At 38.0% G+C, this 19,795-nt stretch overlaps 1 protein-coding gene across 2 annotated transcripts in view; it reads left to right on the top strand.

Annotated features, from left to right (window-relative positions):
• F8 (coagulation factor VIII) overlaps positions 1–19,795 on the top strand; it is an 83,909-nt gene that overhangs the window by 21,623 nt on the left and 42,491 nt on the right. For both annotated transcript variants that reach the window (XM_042667468.1, XM_042667467.1), the window contains exons 7-13: positions 1,303–1,524; positions 4,032–4,293; positions 5,567–5,738; positions 7,329–7,422; positions 8,463–8,677; positions 13,283–13,433; positions 16,617–16,826. In XM_042667468.1, the coding sequence (XP_042523402.1) occupies positions 1,303–1,524; positions 4,032–4,293; positions 5,567–5,738; positions 7,329–7,422; positions 8,463–8,677; positions 13,283–13,433; positions 16,617–16,826 (1,326 nt within the window). The remainder of the gene's footprint in view (positions 1–1,302; positions 1,525–4,031; positions 4,294–5,566; positions 5,739–7,328; positions 7,423–8,462; positions 8,678–13,282; positions 13,434–16,616; positions 16,827–19,795) is intronic.

The raw sequence follows: 19,795 nt of genomic DNA, 5'->3' as shown, positions 1-19,795 counted from the left end.
AAGGAAAGAAGGAAGGGAGGAAGGGAGGAGAAAGGAAGGAAGGAAGGAAAAGAAAGAATTAAGAGTCCCACATGGAATTATCATTATGGCATTTAAGAGCACAAAGAAGATATTACAGCAGCTTCTTCTGGAAGGAACATAAGAAGTAATAAAAATTAGACAGATAAAAATGAAGAAATACCTGTAAGAGAAATATTTTTCCAGGGAAAATTTATAGGCCAACTATGAATCATATTTGGGGGGAGACCAAAAACATCTTCAGAAATGGAAGACCCTAGAACCCACTAAATATGTACTACTGTAAAACTAAAGAGTAGCTGGGTGCTGGTGGCTCACATTTACAATCTTAGTTACTCAGGAGGTTTAGATCTGAGGATCACAGTTCAAAGCAGCCTAGGCAGGAATGTCCATGAGACTCTCATCTCCAATTAACCACCAGAAACTCAGAAGTAGCGCTGTGGTTCAAGTGGTAGACTACTAACCTTAAGCAAAAAAAGCTCAGGGACAGCATCCAGGCCCTGAGTTCAAGCCCCACAACTGACAAAAAACAAACACACAAAAAAACCTAAAGAGTAAATTGAAAAAGAATTTGGGAGATTGAGCAATCCAAAAGAAAAATAAAAGATGGAGGGATATTTTCTTTTTAAACCTTTTCTGTGTTTTATAGTAATTCCAAAATTGATGTGCATAATTTCAGAATTAAGAAATTAATTTTTAAAACATTTAGGTTCCTCTTCTCATAGTGTATAGCATAATGGGGAGACATATAATAAACAGTCATAATAACAAATGCAAAATTATAAACCAAGAATTACTCTGTGTGGAAATCACATAATTATATGTAAGCATATAGTAAAGGAGTCTGGCCTAGACTAGAGGTCACTTGAACTGAACTTTGAAACAAGATCAGGAATATGGATTTTATGCGATATCCAAGTGGAGATTTGAGAAGGTTCTTGGTTTTATGAGTGTGGAATTCTAGGAGGTTTCAGGAGTGAGGACAGCATAAAAACAAAACCAGAGGGATATTGCTACAAAGGTTAAGGGAGAAGAAAGTTTCAAGATGAATTGAATGTTAATAGATGTAGACAAAGACTGAAACTGGATTTAGTAGCATGGTGGTTATTAGTGACCTTGGCAAGATCTGTTGGTTTAATAGTAACCTGATTTCCATGGCAAATTCATTTATAAGTCAAGGTAACAATAAAATATATAGGGTTAATTTGTTCATCCTATCCCCAGCAAGTATATTCCACTTCAAATTTTCTTCTTGGCTATAGATGTCCTATTTCTATCTTACAGGTCTGATTGGATGCCACAGGAAAATGGTCTACTGGCATGTGATTGGAATGGGAACTACCCCTGAAGTACACTCAATATTTTTAGAAGGTCACACATTTCTTGTGAGGAACCATCGTCAGGCTTCTTTGGAGATATCACCAATAACTTTCCTTACTGCTCAGACACTCTTGATGGACCTTGGGCAATTTCTACTGTTTTGTCATATCCCTTCCCACCAACATGGTACTACCATCTTTGATCTTAAAAATGAATTTTATAAATATATAATTATAATGGAATTTACTGGATAGTGTATTACTATATAAGAGTTTCAAAGGGTGCCATTATAGAGTTAAGTTTATGTTACACCTCAACTAATATCCCTTAGTGGCTAGCATTCAGAATAAAGATTTTACCTTGAGTGTAAGAGGGTATTAGTAGCGTGGGCATGAGCAAGATGGGAAACAGGAAGGACAGTGTGTCATTGGTTTCTCAGCCTGATCCCATTAACTAGGCTTCAATAATATGGAAGAAGGCTACAGATTGGAGGCAAAGATTTAGGGTGATAAGGTACCTCATGAAATCTTCTAGGACTACTTGATGGAGAATTTATCAAGGATCAAAGGTCTAGTGTAAGCAAGTTAGGACCTATAGTTTCAAATTATTGTTGAAGGATCAATATCAGGGTACTATCATTGAACAAAGTCTTGCTACATCATATGTGGCAAAAAGATTCACATGACAGAAGAGCAAAAGAAGAGACCAGAGAGGAGGAGAGCAATCTCTTCCTGTGATAACAAACTCACTCGAGATAAGTGTCAATTCATTCATGAGGCTGGAGCCTAAATACTTAAAATGTCCTTTCTTCCTCCCAACAACATCACAATGGCAATTAAGTTTCAGCATGAGTTTAAGAGGGGCAAACATTAAAAAAGAACTGTTATGTCTTGGGAAGACATAATATTTCATGTTTAACAACACTAGTTTTGTTCATAATACTTTCATTTAAAGTTCCTTGGTGGCTTAGGAAAGGGATTTGAAGCTGGGCTCCAATAGCTCATGCCTGTCATCTTAGCTACTCAGCAGGCTGAGAAGGGGAGGATCATTTAGCATAGGCTCCATCTCCAAAATAACCAGCAAGAAGCCAGGCCAGAGGCATGGCTCGTGTTAGAACACAAGCTGAGCAAGCACAAGGCCCTGAATTCAAAACCTGGTATAGGCAGGGGAGGGATTTGATCTTGTCATATATCCACCAAATATTTCCTCAAAGTCTTTTATAGTAATTAATAATAGAAATATCTAGGTCTGGGGCACTAGCAAGTATGAGACTCTGAATTTAAATCTCACTACCACAAAGAATGTAGGATATCTTTTTCATTTCTTACATATTATTTATGAATTTTTAATATATATTTTTATTGTAAAAATTCAGTACGGAGGGGTTATGGTTACATGAATAAGGGTGATGAGTACATTTCCTTCGAGCATTGTTACCTCCTCCTTTGGTTTTCCCCTACTATCCCTTTCCCTCCCTACCTCCTCAACTCCTCCCTTACCACCCCCCAAAGTTGTAAAGTTCATTTTCAACGTAGTGTCTTGTACATCTCATTGTTACAATGGGTCAACCTGTATCCTTGTTTCAGCATTTTGTTATTTCCCTTCCCCTCCCCAAATCAGAAAAATGTATATATAAGATACAGGGCACTGGACTTAAATACAGTAAACAAAAAAGGGGGGAGGGTTATATCATGGGGGAAGAACATACAAAAGAAACAAAAAAAATCACATAGTACATTAAAAACAACAGCAAGAAAGATAAAACCTCTTGTGTCCTTATCTTTGGGTTCATTTTGCTTAGCAACATCTTATATGATCATATTTATGATTATTTTTGAGAAGATATTAGTGCAGAAAGATATCATAATGGATAGCTAAGAGGAACTTGATATAGAAACAAAATCACATGGGCACATAGGCCATTTAATTATATGCAGATTGATGATTGTCCAGTTTGAGCCTGACCAATGCAAGAGGAGTATGTACTTATTTAATCTTCTTGACAACCTCTCTTCACTCATTTTAATCTTTACTTTTTATTAAAATACTTTGTGAAATTAGACTTTACACAAAACCCTTCATTTTTCCATCCAAACAGATGGGAAGTTGGTCTGGCCTAGGTTTTCAAAGGCTGAAAATAACGCACCTTAAGTCTTCTTATTTTATATTTCCAGCCTTTGAAAGTCAAGGTCAGACCAACTCCATATCCCATCAATTACATAATGATGTCTATATTTACTTCATCATGTGATACAAACCATTGATTTAGTAACAGCTTATCAGGAAAAAGTAAGGTTTCTGAAGACTTCAGTTTCAAAATTTGATAAACACAAAATGAGTTCCAGAAAAGAAATATATATATATATATATATGTAATATATATATATATATATATCAAAGCAAATTAATAAGTTAATTTGGTTATATATATTAATAAGCAAACCAATAAGTTTTGGGAAAGGAGTATAACTTACATGGAACACAAGAATACAAAAGTCAGGAAAATAAAATATAAAATGAGAGATAATCCATATAGGAATAAATCCATATAGGAGATTGGCTAAAAAGGATACCGATATAGAAAGAGGGATGGTCTGGAGACAGTCTTGAAAACCTAATAACAGAGAGGTCATAGTAGTTAAGGCAAGAAAGTATTGTAGGAGTATGATATTGTTTGGTTTGTCTGGTTCCAGATGGCATGGAAGCATATATCAAAGTAGATAGCTGCCCAGAGGAACCCCAACTACAGAGGAAAAATAATGAAGATGAAGATTATGATGATGATGATGATGATCTTGATTCTGAGATGGATGTGTTCAGATTTGATGATGACAACTCCCCCTTCCTCCAAATTCGTTCAGCTGCCAAGAAGCATCCTAAAACTTGGGTTCATTATATTGCTGCTGAGGAAGAGGAGTGGGACTACGCGCCTTCAATCCTCACCCCTGATGATGGGTAAACAAATACCTTTTGACTATAGGCACTATTCTCCCCCATGCTCAAAAGGTTCTTCTCAGTTTTTCAAACCAGCAAATCCTTGAGCTCCTTGAAAGGGTTAGTACATGTATGCAATCAAATGACAAAGGTCTTGTGATAGTCAACTTTTCAGCACTGTAACCAAATTCGAAGATAAATGACTGATAAAGGAGGAAAGGCTTATTTTGTTTGGCTTCATAGTTGTTTTGCCATGTTGGTAGCACAGTGCATCTGTTGTGCCAGGCCGCAGACCCCCAAAGACCACCAAGGAGCTGAATCCGATGCAAGTACACAAGAGCCATTTATTGCAAGCTCGAGCCTGGACTCACAATCATCACCGATGCAGTGGGTCAGAGTTGTGAGTCCCAGCCACATGTTCAGCAGGGTTTTTATAGGGTTTCCAGCAAGAGGAGGGGGTTTCCATCCTAGCAGTTACATGATTGACTTAAGGTTCACGGGCTTCTACATAATTGGTCAGCATTTCATGGGCAAGTTTCAGGGTAGGATCATTGGTTAGGGGCATAGTCATTTCCAGTAAGGGTAGGGGCTTTCTAACTTAGTGATTACAGGATTGGTTAAATCATACATAGCAAGTAGATCATTGGTTGGGACACATAAGACTAACCATAGGAATGCAGGCAACAATATTTTTTTTTTTTTTTTTTACTGTTTATGACCTACAGCTGCTTTTTCCAGGAACTTGACCAACCTGTCCATTTTCCAGTAACTAGGGTCCTGTTTCTCAACCCTTTGTCTAACTGGCAGTTGCTAGGTGTATAATTGCAGTTTCGATTGTGGGTTTTCTGAGAACTTTTCCAAAAACTGTTTGTCCCTTAAGTGGCTAACTTGTGTTCTTCCTCAACACATCATGGTGCCAGTGCATGATGGGAGAGGCCTATTCTTTTCATGGCAGTCTGGAAGCAAGAGGGAGAAAAGGGGCTTCAGATCTCAATATCCCCTCCAAGGGCACGCCCCCCCTACCCAGGGGCTAACTTCCTCCCTGTAGTCTCCAACTCCCAAACATTTCCCCACCTCCTAATAAAGCCACAGCTGCGCAAAGCCCTTAGGGAACATTCAAAATCCACACCGAGGCAGCTATTAACATATTTGGGAACTACCTAAGCAGCAGAGATACTTGGATTTTCCTCAGTCTTTGCCTTTACTCAATCATTTCAGCTATTTTAGAATTTCATTTTCCTTATCTAAAAATTTCTCCTTAACTTCTCATTCTTTTTGTCTTTCTTTTCTACAGAAGTTATAAAAGTCAATACTTGAAAAATGGCCCTCGACAGATTGGTAAAAAGTATAAAAAAGTTAGATTTATGGCATACACAGATGAAACCTTTAAGACACGTGAAACTATTCAGTATGAATCAGGAATTTTGGGACCTTTACTCTATGGAGAAGTTGGAGATACACTGTTGGTAAGTTAAGGAATGATCTGAGATCAGATCAGAAGACAGTCTGGAGAATTTTGAGTTTCTACAATACTTCATAATTCAGCCTTGTCTTCAATGGACAATGTTCTAAAAATTATAAATGTTACACAAATAAATACTAATTACATATTTTAAAGGAGTATGTAGAATAAAAACAATGTTACCCATAAAACTATCAACTCTTTTGAATACTGTTTAGAATGATACACATCCATCTACAACTTTTTTCATTCTTTGTGTTGTAGGAATTATTAGACTATGTTTATGAACCAGATTTCATTTAGAGCCACCTTTGGACAGTCTGTGACCTTAGAGAAGGGCTTTTACACTTATAAAATGTTGCAAAGAGAAGAAGCAGGGGAGAGGAGAGGAGAATATGTGACAAACCCTACAGCATTTACTCTTAAGCTCTTTCTAGGAAATGTTGGCTGACTTATGATTAAGCTGCCAGACGTTTAAATAAATTGTTTTCTTCCCCCAAAATTTGCAGATGGTTGACTGCATGGATTCACCTGCACAAAAGTGTCATGAAGGGTACTGGTTATTGTCTATGGAATTTTGTTAAATAATGCCAAACTGACTTACCATTCCTTTACTGTTTATGATTCCCACCAAAAATGCATGAGTGCCTCTTTCCCCATGCCTTGTCAATAATAACTGTTAATATTTGCATATTGTTTTCTTTTGTACCTTCCTATCTAGTAGATTGTGTGTTCCTGCACATGTGCATGCTTACACTCATGTGCGTGTGCATCCATTCCAGTCTTGGGGTTTGAACTCAGGCTTGGGTGCTGTCCCTGAGCTGCTTTTTCTCAATGCTGGTGCTCTACCACTTGAGTTACGGCTCCACTTCTGGTTTTTGGAGATTAATTGGAGATAAGAGTTTCATGGACTTCCTGTCTGGGCTGGCTTCAAACTGTGATCCTCAGATCTCAGACTCCTCAGTAACTAGGATTACAGCATCAGCCACTGGCACGTAACTCCTACCTTTTCTTTTAAATATGAAGCATATAATCTCCTTATGAGAGTAATGAAGCCTCAGAATACAGAGTGCTTCTGGTGAATTAATTTTTTGATCAAAAAAGAATGCTCAAGATCACAAGAAGGAGATGCCATGTAACTAAGTCCATTGTCTTCACATTTGTGTAATAGCAAAGCTACCCTCAAACCCATTGCTGGCATGTGCATAACAAGGAACAAGAACTTAGTAAAATAATTAAAATGATAATCAGGTGACCATCTGCCTATGAAAGGTTTAAACTGGATTATCTAGAAGGCATAAATATACCAGGATGAGGCCTACTATTTTGAGGTCCCACTTAGTGTTTTAGGTAGTGTTTCTTTCTTCTCTATTTCTCCCTGATTTGCTACACTTGATTAAATCTTTAAATAAACTTCCAAAAACCCAAGTAGCTATCTGAGCAATTTCATGAAAAGTAGTATTTTTAACTTTATCTAGGCTCATAATCATATAGCATAGATGCAGGTAGCTTTTGGTTTTCTGGAGTTAGGTCAGTTTTATTCTTTACTCTAGTCACCTTAGGACTTGATCTTCTATCGCATTAATACTTTTAGATTATATTTAAGAATCAAGCAAGCCGACCATATAACATCTATCCTCATGGAATCACTGATGTCAGGCCTCTGCACTCAGGGAGATTGCCAAAAGGTAAATATTAACTCAGTTTTGTAGATAATGTGCCTGTAGATGTAGGTATATGTAGATGAGGTCATAGCATTAGTAACAACTGAAATTCTGCTGGTTTTTCCCAAGCTGTTGTCATAGAACCTGAGGCCCTAAAGTTATACCAGATAAATTCTAGGCATCCTTAGGTAGGATCGCACATATGTTAATAATGAGACTCGGGTGTACTTTTGTATTGCCCCCTAGTGATAGTCGAATATTGCTTAATATTATTTGTCTGAATCTTTTTGTTTTTTTGCCAGTCCTGGGGCTTGAACTCAGGACCTGGGCACTGTCCCTGAGCCTCTTTATGGCCAAGGCTAGTGCCCTAACACTACAGCACCACTTCCAGCTTTTTCTGAGTAGTTAATTGGAGATGAGTCTCACAGACTTTCCTGCCCAGACTGGCTTTGAACCGTGATCTTCAGAGCTAAGCCTCCTGAGTAGCTAGGATTACAGGTGTGAGCCACTGGTGCCCAGCTTGTCTGAATCTAATAGGTGCCACTTAAGTTTTAATTTACTAAGAAACTACATGTACACACAGATTTGGAAAACTTTTGAAGTAAAAACACAATTGTTTGATGAAAAAACTAAATTTGACTTTTTTTACTTTAGCAAAGAAATAATTCATTGATTGGGAAAAAATGGGGATCATCTATAATTCTGAATGTTTAACCTCCCCACATAATTCAGGCTGTATATAGCCAGAAAACATGAAATGACTTATACAAATGACCTAATTGGGCACAGTTGGAAGATATATCATCCTGCTTTGACAGCTTTTGGCCTCTAATGAGCTGGGGTTCAGAAGCTATGATTTCCTGAAAGGTAGCTACTTGCTACAAAAGTATATTTCCATGTTGTTACAAACTATTTGCTGATTAAATTAGGTTTTATTTCTCTATGTACAAGGAAACCTTTAGAGCAAACTTAAGATATGTACAGAACTAATTTTACAACAAACATAACCAATGCAGAGTTTATAATATTCTAACTGAGCTATTTCTGGGTTTGGGTGTGAATAGGTGTAAAACACTTGAAGGATTTTCCAATTCTGCCAGGAGAAATATTCAAGTATAAATGGAGAGTGACTGTAGAAGATGGGCCAACTGAATCAGACCCTCGATGCCTGACCAGGTATTACTCTAGTTTCATTAATCTGGAAAGAGATCTAGCTTCAGGACTCATTGGCCCTCTCCTTATCTGCTACAAAGAATCTGTAGATCAAAGAGGAAATCAGGTGAGTTCTTCTCTTTCTTTATTGTTGTCTGAGTGTGATAGTTCCTTCTTATTTTCAACCTCCATATTCTTTCTTTATGTTCGAATCTACTAGTAAAGCTTTCTACTTCTGTTTTCTATTCGATTTATTGAGCTTTTCATGTCCAATATTTCTATTTCCTCCCCCCCCCCCAGAAAAAAAGTCTTAATTTCCCTGCTGAATTCTCATCCATACTTTAGAATTTCATGTCCTGTTCCTTTTTTTTTCTTTTTCTTTTTTGTCAATTGTGGGGCTTGAACTCTGGGCCAGGATGCTGTCCCTGAGCTTTTCAGTTCAAGGCACGTGCTCTACCACTTGAGCCACAGCTTAAGCCACTTCCAATTTTCTGGTGGTTTATTGGAGATAAGAGTCTCACAGACATTCCTGTCCTGGCTAGCTTTAAACCGTGATCCTCAGGTCTCTACCTCCTGAGTAGCTAGGATCACAAGTGTGAGCCATCAGCAACTGGCTTTGTCCTGTTCTGATTTCTTTAATTCATTATCTGTTTGAGTGCTCTTTGAGGTCATTGGTCATTTCTCTAATTTTTGAGTTCTTCATCTGTCATTTTAGCCATCTCAGAATCTTTGAATTAAGTTGTTGATCTATTATAAGAATTTGAGGTAGTCATATTGTCTTGCTTTTGCATATTATTTGTGTTTCTCTGCTGCCATTTGTATATTAGGTTGGGCATATTTTTCTCTAACATTCAAGAACACAACATCAATAATTAAATGAACAATTTAAAACAACCAGTTAGCCAGATGCCAGTAGCTCATGCCTGTAATCCTAGCTATTCAGAAGGCTGAGATCTGATGATCATGGTTTGAAGCTAGCCTGGACAAGGAAGTCCATGAGACTCATCTTCAATTAACTAACAAAAAAGCCACAGGTGGAGCTGTATCTCAAGTAGTAGAACACTAGTCTTGAGCAAAAGAGCCCAGGGACAGCGCCCACGCACTAAGTTTAAGTCCTAGAACTGACACCAAAACAAAACAAAAAGACAGTTATTTAGATGTGGTTAAAAAAAAAAAGTTGAAGCCGGATGCTGGTAGCTCTCCTCTATAATCCTAGCTACTTAGGAGGCTGAGATCTGAGGATCACAGTTCAAAGCCAGCCCAGGAAGAAATGTTTGTGAGACTCTTATCTCCAATTAACCACCAGAAAACTGGAAGTGGTGCTGTGGCTCAAGCAGTAAAGAGCTTTCCTTGAACTCTGGGTGCCCAGGCCCAGAGTTCAAGCCCCACGACTGACAAAAAACAAAAACACCAACAACAAATGTTGGAAACTTCAATTATTCCTCTCAATAAAATTATAAAGAAAAGGAATTATATAGTATATATATATTATTGTACTATAAAATACATATTACAGTATATAATTATGTATACTTATATACATATATAAGTATATACACTTACTTATAGTATATATTACAGATAAATATAAGTGTATAAAATATATAACTTTATAATTTATAATCTATTGTATAAATAAATTATAAAAAATATGAATATTTATATATTTGTAAATATATAAATTTTATAAATGTAATTCTAATTATATATTAATATCTATATGAATATATAAAAATCTACATAACTATATCTATATACTTATAAGTATATATAATTATGTGTATATAAGCATGTATATAATATATAATTTAACAATATACTATATATTATATAGATATATTGATATATAATGTAAAATCATAATATGTATAGTATACTTATGGGATAAACTAGGAGTTTATACTAAAAGAAAGGAAAAGAGAAGTCATAAAAGTGGGGAAAGTATATATTGTTAAAGTATTAGAAATTGTAGTGACAGAGGACATATAACCAGAGTTCAAGGCCAGAGGTCCAACATTAATGGCTCCACATATCAGGTCCAGCCACTCACCCCAATATATCAAATAGGAGATGAGTAATGGGGAAAGGAAAGGAGGGAAGAGGCAAAACCAGCATTTCGCAACACCTTCAGGGTATAAATATGAGTTTTAGGTTTAGTTAGAAGAAGAATTAGGGTAAGGGGCAAGAGGTATGCCTAGCCCCAGGCAAAATGGGTACTGATTAATAATTAAATTCTGGTTGGTGAGGGTTCCAGAGAAGGGAGCAGTCTGGTTCCATGACAGGATTCCTACTGCTCCAGTGTGCAGCCTCATTCATTATAGGTAATTGTCTTCATTTGAGGCTAGGGTGGTCTGTCTTGCCATGCTCTGCTGATCCTTTCCTTGGGGGGTAGTTTTATTCCTTTGTCATAAAGATGTTGTCAGCTAGTTGTGTCCTTCCTGGAATTCAGGGTGGTTACCCGAGAGTGAGAGACTCCGAGTAAAGGAGACAGATGTAAAATGGAGGCAGGTTCGGAAGGTTTTCCTCTTGCTTTTAGGTGAATTCATGGGCCCAAGTCAGTGCTTTTTAGCAAGAAATAAGTACTCAGAAAAGTACTGTAATGCCCAGAGACTTGAAGCGCCTAAAAAGACCACCAGAGACCAAAGATCAATGCAAGTGGCAATGAGTCGTTTATTGACGAGCTCGAGCATGGACCCCTCTGTGCACTGATGTCCGAGTGCAGAGAGAGGCCCCCAGCACAGGGTTACAGCACTTTTTATATGTTCTTTGGTAGGGGTAAGGCCTCAGTGTGTATTGGCAACGAATCAATACACCACGCGGGAAATTTAAATCATAATTCTAGCGGATGATTGGCACAGTACAAAGCGGGAAAAGGGCTGGGGCTAATAATTAGTCAGCCTAGCGAGCTATTGTGTTCTAAACTAATTAGACAGTACTTCTAGGGTAACTTAGGAGAAGTGGTTGCCAGGCAGCAACGATCTCCGATCCTAGGCCCGGGAAAGTGGTCTGGAATGTGTCAGGTACTTTGTCAGGTACTCCCTGCCAGAGGGTCGTTAATTTCAGCTCCACATCCAGGAGTGTCAGGGGCTCAAGGGCAGGTAGAATAGCAGCTGCATTCTTCAAGCAGGTCTAATACAAAATGGCAAATACAGGTCTATCTGGTTATATATATCACGCTTCTCAGTACTTCTAAGTAGCTGTTCTAAGCACAGTAAGAAATGTGCAGAGAAAGACAAAATAGAAAAGTTAATATGAACACATCAACAATAGCATCTTTAGCCGGGTGCCGGTGGCTCAGGCCTGTAATCCTAGCTACTCAGGAGTCTGAGATCTGAGGATCACAGTTCAAAGCCAGCCCAGGCAGGAAAGTCCTTGAGACTCTTATCTCCAATCAACCACTCAGAAAACCAGAAGTGGCGCTGTAGCTCAAGTGGTAGAGTGCTAGTCTTGAGCTGAAGAGCTGAGGACAGTGCTCAGGCCCAGAGTTCAAGCCCCACGACCAACAAAAACAAAAACAAAAAACAAAAACACAATAGCATCTTTAAAAAAGAAAGATTAAAAAAACACTAAGGAATAGAAGTGTCATTCAAGTGGTAGAGTACCTACCTAGCAAATGATGTCCTAGTTCAAGTCCCAGTGCCACCAAAAGAAAGAAATGCATAAAGAGAAAGCAAGCCAGCAAGAAGTAAAAGAAAGGCAGATAGGAAGGAAGGGAGGGAGGGAGGAAGGAAGGAAGGAAAGGAAGGGAAAGAGAGAGGGAGGGAGGGAGAGGGGAGAAAGAAGAAAGGAGGGAGGAAGGGAGGGAGGGAGGGGGGAGGGAAGGAAGGAAGGAAGGAAGGAAGGAAGGAAGGAAGGAAGGAAGGAAGGAAGGAAGGAAGGAAGGAAGGAAGGAAGGAAGGAAACTTTGGTTCTTCTTCCTTGTTGTGAAGGTAGGTGAATTCTCTCTAGAGCATTTTTAAAAGTCTGAACAGGTTAGATCACAGTGGGTTGTTTGATTTGGGAATTTAGCTCAGTGGCAGAGTGCCCATCCATTCAGTGCAAGGCTGGAGCCAGATGCTCTCACAACAGGTAAACAGAAAACAGTTTTGCAAGTTGGGCAAGCTTCAGACCACTGTGGCCCTCATGTTTTTCAAGTTCTCTCTCCACTGGATTGATGGAAATTTGCATCTGCCAGGCTCCTGCACAGTCTTAGCTCCTTCTCTACTCCACTAACACAATTCTCAGATTGCTGTGGTGTGCACCAACTTCTAATTATCTCTCCACTGGGCTCAAATCAAATGGAACCCAGGATTCTAGGTGGCTCTGTCTTTCCATTTGGCATGGTGTTCATACCTCAACCCATTCCTCACTGTACTTGTGCTGGGCAGTAGTAGACCTGCAGACTCACTGTGGCATCGCTGCCTCACAGCTTGCAGTCCTCGCTCCAGTACTCCCTGTCTGCAAATGGGAATTTGAGTCTCAGTCCTGCATAGTTTCATGGGTACATACAGATTCACTGGATGGTCCTTTGGTTTAGTGAATGTGATGTTGGGATTGAGATTTGGAAATATAAAATTGCAGTGTCTTGTGCTATCCCAGACAGAGGTCTTTGAGCCCCTCTCCTGACATGACTCCCCAACAACTCAAGAGGAAATGCAATTTGAACCAGAGGATTAGTGTATTCCATCACAGAATTTCACTTCCTCACTCACAATATCATTTCGTTCTCTTTTTCAATACATGTAATTAACAGATGATGTCAGACAAGAGAAATGTCATCCTGTTTTCTGTATTTGATGAAAATCAAAGCTGGTACCTCACGGAGAATATGCAGCACTTCCTCTCCAACACAGCTGCAGTGCAGCCAAAGGATCCAGAGTTCCAGGCCTCAAACATAATGCACAGTGAGTAAAGTACCACTTACATACAATGGATGTTGTATAAAGGAAAATGGACACCACCAAAAAATACCAAGATAGTGAAGGAGATCAAGAATCATGCAAGTAATGTTTCTTTAAAACTTGTTATCTGCAAATGTATAATCAAGTGCACAAATGAGCTTATCATTCATATTTTTAAAATGTAGTCACATTTTTTTCTTTCAATGTTTACTTGGCTGCATCCTCTTTCTTACCACCCATATTATAGCTTTCCAATTATTGCATGCCCAATTAATTCATTTAAAAACATATTTTCTCCATGTTTATATCAGAGACTTATGTTCTCACAGTTCTGGAAGCTGGAAGGTGCTGGTAGGCTTACTTTCTTCTTTGACTTGCAGAGGTTGTCTCTCTCTGTATCCTCACATGGTCTTCCCTATGTTCCTGGCTGACTGCATTATAATCTCTTCTTATAAGGTTACTGCACATCCCACTGACCTTATTTTAACTAATTGTATCTTTAAAGACTCATCTTCAAAAACAGTCACACTTTGAAGTCTTGGGAATTAGGACATAATTCAGTCTATCAAATACATTTGTAAATTGTTTATACATACACGTCTGAATAGTTAAAAGCATGGTTATAATCTCACTACCCTACCAGGAAAGGCAAAATAAATGAAGTAGAAATTATGACCACTAGAGGGCCTATAAATCAAAGAATATTCTCTCAAAATGCTAGTGGATAGCTAGTATTTTCTCTTCCCTCTCCCCTCTCCCTTCCCTTCCTCGCCCCCCCCCCCCATGTGTGTGTGTCTTTCTCTCTCTCTCTCTCTTTCTCTCTCTCTCCTGGGGCTTGAACTCAGGGCCTGAGCCTGTCCCTGCACTTTTTTTTTCCTCAAGGCTAGTGCTCTACCACTTCCAGCTCTTTAGGTGCTTAATTGGAGATGAATCTCACAAACCGTCCTGCCAGGAATAGCTTTAAACTGTGATTCTCAGATCTCAACCTCCTAAGTGTTAGTATTACAGTGTGAACCATCAGCACCTGGCTAGTATAGTCTTTTGGAAGACTGTACTCCACCCATTAAAACAAAAATGCATGCCTTTTGAAATTTTGAATCTGTTTAAGACAGAATAAACAAACTTCATCCCATTTATTCCCTAAATGAAACTAAAATCCTGAACAAAATGCATGCAAAGACTGTCCAAAAGCCCTAAAAAGTCATATTATTGGTTATACTCACCTGCCAGTATGTGACTTACTTAATTCTGTGCATCTTTTCTGAAAGTTTAGCCCTTTAGCTTCAAGTTGAGCCATGTATTTAGCTTAAATTTCTTTTTCTGTTGTTGGTGGTGGTTGTGGTGCTTGAACTCTGGGCCTGGGTGCTGTCCCTGAGCTCTTCAGCTCAAGGCAAGTGCACTACCACTTGAGCCACAGCATCACTTCCAGTTTTCTGGTATTTAATTGGAGATAAGAGTTTCACAGACTTTCCTGCCCAGGCTGGTTTTGAACTGCGATCTTCAGATCTCAGCCTCCTGAGTAGCTAGGATTACAGGTGTGAGCCACCGGTTCTATGGCTTAGCTTAAATTTCTACTAGTAGTGGCCTGTTATCATTCAGATTCATAGTCTATTCCTCTAAAACTTTTTAGGTTTTTAGTCCCTTCAGTTACATTTTCATTTTTAAGCCACTTCCAGCTTTTTGCTAGTTAATTAGAATTGAGTCTCTTGGATTTGTCTACTCAGGCTGGCTTTAAACAGGGACCCACATATCTAAGGTTCCTGAGTAGCTAAGATTACAGACCTAAGCCTGTCTTATTTTTTAATTATTTATTCAAAGCAATATACTCTCTGACCATTGATTACTGCACTTGAAAGAGTAGAAAAAAGTTTATAAAATGGGTGGAGGGATATCTGTATGAAAAAGAACCTCAGAAACAATATCCCTTAAAGCCAGTGTTACTTCTGCTTAGCTCTTTAATTTCCAGTGATTTAAAACTTAAGATGTTTTAAATTTATACTGAGAACATGTATATACTTTTTACCCAGGTTTACCAATTTTTAACATTTTGCTAAATCAGCTTTATCATTTTCTCTATATACATATTTTTTTATGCCAGTCCTGGGGTTTGAGCTCAAGGTCTGGGTGCTATCCCTGAGTTTTTTTGCTCACTTCCACTTCCTTCCTGCTTTCAGATGGTGAATTGGAGAACAGATGGTCATGGAGGGTGGGGGGGCTAATGCACTCAAAAATTCAATGTATATTCTACAAAATTAAGAAAAGAGAGGGTTGGATGGGATGGGTGAGATGTTGAAAGGGGTAACATTGATCAAAACATATTGTATTCATAAACTGTTTTGTAGAATGGCAGCTCCTTTGTACAATTATTTGAAGATAATTAAAAGAAACATTTTTAAAGAGTCTCATGGACTTTCCTGCTTTGGCTGGCTTCAAACCATAATCCTCAGATCTCATCCTCCTCAGTAGCTAAGTTACAGGTGTGAGTCACTGGTACCTAGCCATATGTACTTTTACTACTTATTTTCCACTTGATACAAGTTGCAGATATCATGCCATTATATTTCTTTATACTTCATTATATATTTCCTATGAATATTTATTCTTACATAACCAGAGTGACATTATGAAATTCTAGCTATTTCACACTGATACATTTCTGTAACTGCTAGCTGACATTCCAGTTGCACCAACCAACACTGCATTTTACGTATTTTATTTCTTCCTTCCATACAGGGAACTAGACAAACATCTAATGTTTTATTTCCTTGAATTTATAGCATCATTAGAGGTTTATAATGATCACCAGAGGTTAACACTAATTAGTTGGCCAAGTTTCTGGTTTCTCTGTGTAAGTTTCTATTTCTTCCCTGCAAACAATAAACAGTTTGTAGGGAAATAGCTGAGATAATACAAATACTTGCTCCCTCATTAAACTGCCCCCTCACCCGATAAAGTATTCAAATCCATCGTTACATGATGGTCTATGACTCTCTTTGTTAGGACTGAGGGCCTAGCCTGTGAAGCAAGAGGGATAATGCTATCTTTGGTTGGATAGGGATAAGGCTATCTCTTCCTAGGAGGTGATGGGCATAAAATATAATGAGTTCTAATTATATCATGACAATCATAATCCAAAGAATAAATCCAGGATACTGCTAAACCTCTTGTTCCCTATTGCATTTGCAGGCATAAATGGCTATGTTTTTGATAGCTTGCAGTTATCAGTTTGTTTGCATGAGGTGGCATACTGGTACATTCTGAGTGTTGGAGCACAGACTGACTTCTTATCTGTCTTCATCTCTGGATATACCTTCAAACATAAAATGGTCTATGAAGATACACTTACCCTATTCCCATTCTCAGGGGAAACTGTCTTCATGTCAATGGAAAATCCAGGTTAGTTATTTATTTTATCCTTTCATCAACTGTTATGATTGTTTCAATAGCCATTTATATACTTTTCACATTTTTAATGATTTTGCTGGTTTATGTTAAATTGTACATAGTAAAGGGTTTCATCCTATTTCCATATGTACATATGATGTACTTTCGTCATATTAACGTCCTCTAATGTACTCTACATCTACTTCATTTTTACTTCTAGTAGTCCCCTACTTACTTTTATGACCTTGTTTTTGTTTCATTTTGTTTTCTACTAGTTTCATGAGATACTTGTCTTTTGGGACTGGCTTATTTTACTTAATATGATGATATTCAGTTCTATCACTTTCCAGCAAATAACACAATTTCATTCTTCTTTATGGCTGAGTAAAAATTCCATTGTGCTTATATGCCATATTTTTAATCCATTCCTCAGGAGTCAAGCTAGCAGGATTTCTTTCTTTGACAGGTGATTATATTGTCAGTATAATTTCTCTCAAGTCCATCAAGATCAAGGTTGTAGGGTTGTTTGTATTTCCTTCCGTCCATCATTTACAAAACAAACTTTACTGCAAAAGTGGCTAGAGTAGATAATTATTTGCTTGGGTCTATTTCTTGAGGCTTGTGTTGAAAGAAGTCCAGCAAAGTCACTGATAATAGCTTGTATACCTTGATCTCATTTTTGTAATAAATATTTTAAATCAAAGTTTGACACTACTAAAAAATATGCCCTCCTGGACTTTTCTGAAATATGCAAGCCATAAGTAGCCACTCTCTGGATCTTCTAATACCTTTTTGACATTGATTGCACTTACACTATTTTGTATTTTCTTAGCATCAGGATTTTTATTAGTTTGATTGAATGTAGAGTTTGTGTTCTGTCTCTGGGATGATTTCTGAAATGAAAAGGAAAAGAAATGGCTCTGTGGGTCAAAGAAGTAGAGCACTAGCCTTGTGTGAAAGAGCCAAGGGACAGCACCCAGGCCCCAAGTTCAAGCCCCATGACTGGCAAGAAAGAAAGAAAGAAAGAAAGAAAGAAAGAAAGAAAGAAAGAAAGAAAGAAAGAAAGAAAGAAAGAAAGAAAGAAAGAAAGAAAGAAAGAAAGAAAGAAAGAAAGAAAGAAAGAAAGAAAGAAAGAAAGAAATGAACAGGAAAAAAGTGGAAAAAAGCTTTTGTCCACTATGTTAAAAACAGGTCATCTTTTGAAGTTTCATTAAAGACACTGAAGGTGACCAGCTACACCAGGAGCCGGCTCAGTATGGCTCTTGGCTAGATGCCTGCTTTTGTGAATAAATTTTTATCAGAATACACATTCAGAAACTGGTCATCTTCAATTAAGTAATACTTCCTTATAATTCTTTCTTCTTTTTTTGTTGATCATGGGGCTTAAACTCAGGGACTGGGTGCTGTCCCTGAGCTCTTTTGCTCAAAGCTAGCCATTTCTGGTTTTCTGGTGGTTAACTGCAGATAAGAGTCTCATGGACTTTCCTTCCTGGGCTGACTTTGAACTGCAATTCTTAGATCTCAGCCTCCTTAGTAGCTAGGATTACAGGCATGAGCCACCAGTGTCCAACTCTTCCATTTTTTTCTATTTCATCCAGATGAATTACCATTTCACTCTATATATACACTCTATGGTCTTAACTTGTGGAAACTGTGTCTTGTATTGATTTTAATATACCAACCTTTCTGCTTTCACTTTCCATTAGGATTTACAGTTCTCTTTTTGTTCTACACTATTTTTTATAGGTTAAATGTTGCTATTTTCTCTTATCCTCAAAGAACATATGAATATGACCTGATCAAGATTGTTAACATATAGAATAAATTACTGTGCTGGGTCAGTATAGAACAGGATTAGAAATGAAATAAATGACTTAATTAGGGTTTGTGACACTTAAAATTCCATTGTTATACCCGAGACCAAACTAATTCCTACCATATACCAAGGAAAATAGCAACTAGGTGAACATAAGAGAAATGAACCACAATAAGCAAACAAGAAAGGACTGACCAAAGATAGCAGGGCTTTATTCTGACAGAGGCCTGGGATTTGGAAACGATAATTAAGAGACTTTAGTTACAAGTCAGGTGTGGGTGGCTCGCAACTGTAATCCTGGCTACTTAGGAGGCTGAGATCTGAGGACTGTGGTTCAAAGCCAGCCCAGGCAAGAAAGTCCTTGAGACTCTTATCTCTAACTAACCACCAGAAAACCGAAAGTGAAGCTATGGCTCAAAGTGGTAGAAAGTTAGCATTGAGCAAAAGAGCTCAGGGACAGTGCCCAGGCTCTGAGTTCAAGCCCCACAACCAAAAGAAAAAAATAGTTACATACACATTGGTTGAATTTTGTAATGAGATTAACTTCTTATATTACATCAGTGGCCAAAATAAATTTAAAACACTATAACGGCTACAAGATGTGAGGATTGCAGTCCAAAGCTAGCCTGGGCAGGAAAGTCCGAGAAACACCAAAAAGCCAGAAGTGAAGTAGTGGCTCAAGTAGTGGATCACTAGCCTTGAGCACAAAAGTTCAGGGACAGCGCCCTGGCCGAGTTCAAGCCCCAGGATCAGACCAACGCGTGTGCGCGCGTGCACACACACACTTTCACACACATACACACACACACACCTCCAACAGTATCATTAATTCATAAATTTAAATATAAGAGCTTAAAAAGAAGCAGATTATTTTATGAAAGAATCAATACAATAGATAACCAAATACAGTATAGAGACCAGTTTCCTGCCTCCATGATCTAATATAAATTTTGGGGTAATGTTATGGTCTGAATATGCTCCAGTCTTGTTTGGATTTTTTCTAGACCTGAGGCTTAGTTATCAACTTGGGACCTTTTTTCACCTCAGGCTAAGTTCTTGGTTCCTACCTCACATGTTTTATTGATTCTCCTTTATTTTGATCATGAAAATTCTGTAATTGCTTCCTGAGATTAACTGAATTAGTGGATGTTCTGTGTATTTAACA

The sequence above is a fragment of the Dipodomys spectabilis genome, unplaced genomic scaffold (genome assembly GCF_019054845.1).
Source record: "Dipodomys spectabilis isolate Male_0828 unplaced genomic scaffold, ASM1905484v1 ptg000411l, whole genome shotgun sequence".
Classification (NCBI taxonomy): Eukaryota; Metazoa; Chordata; class Mammalia; order Rodentia; family Heteromyidae; genus Dipodomys; species Dipodomys spectabilis.
This window is presented reverse-complemented; position numbering and strand designations above follow the sequence as displayed.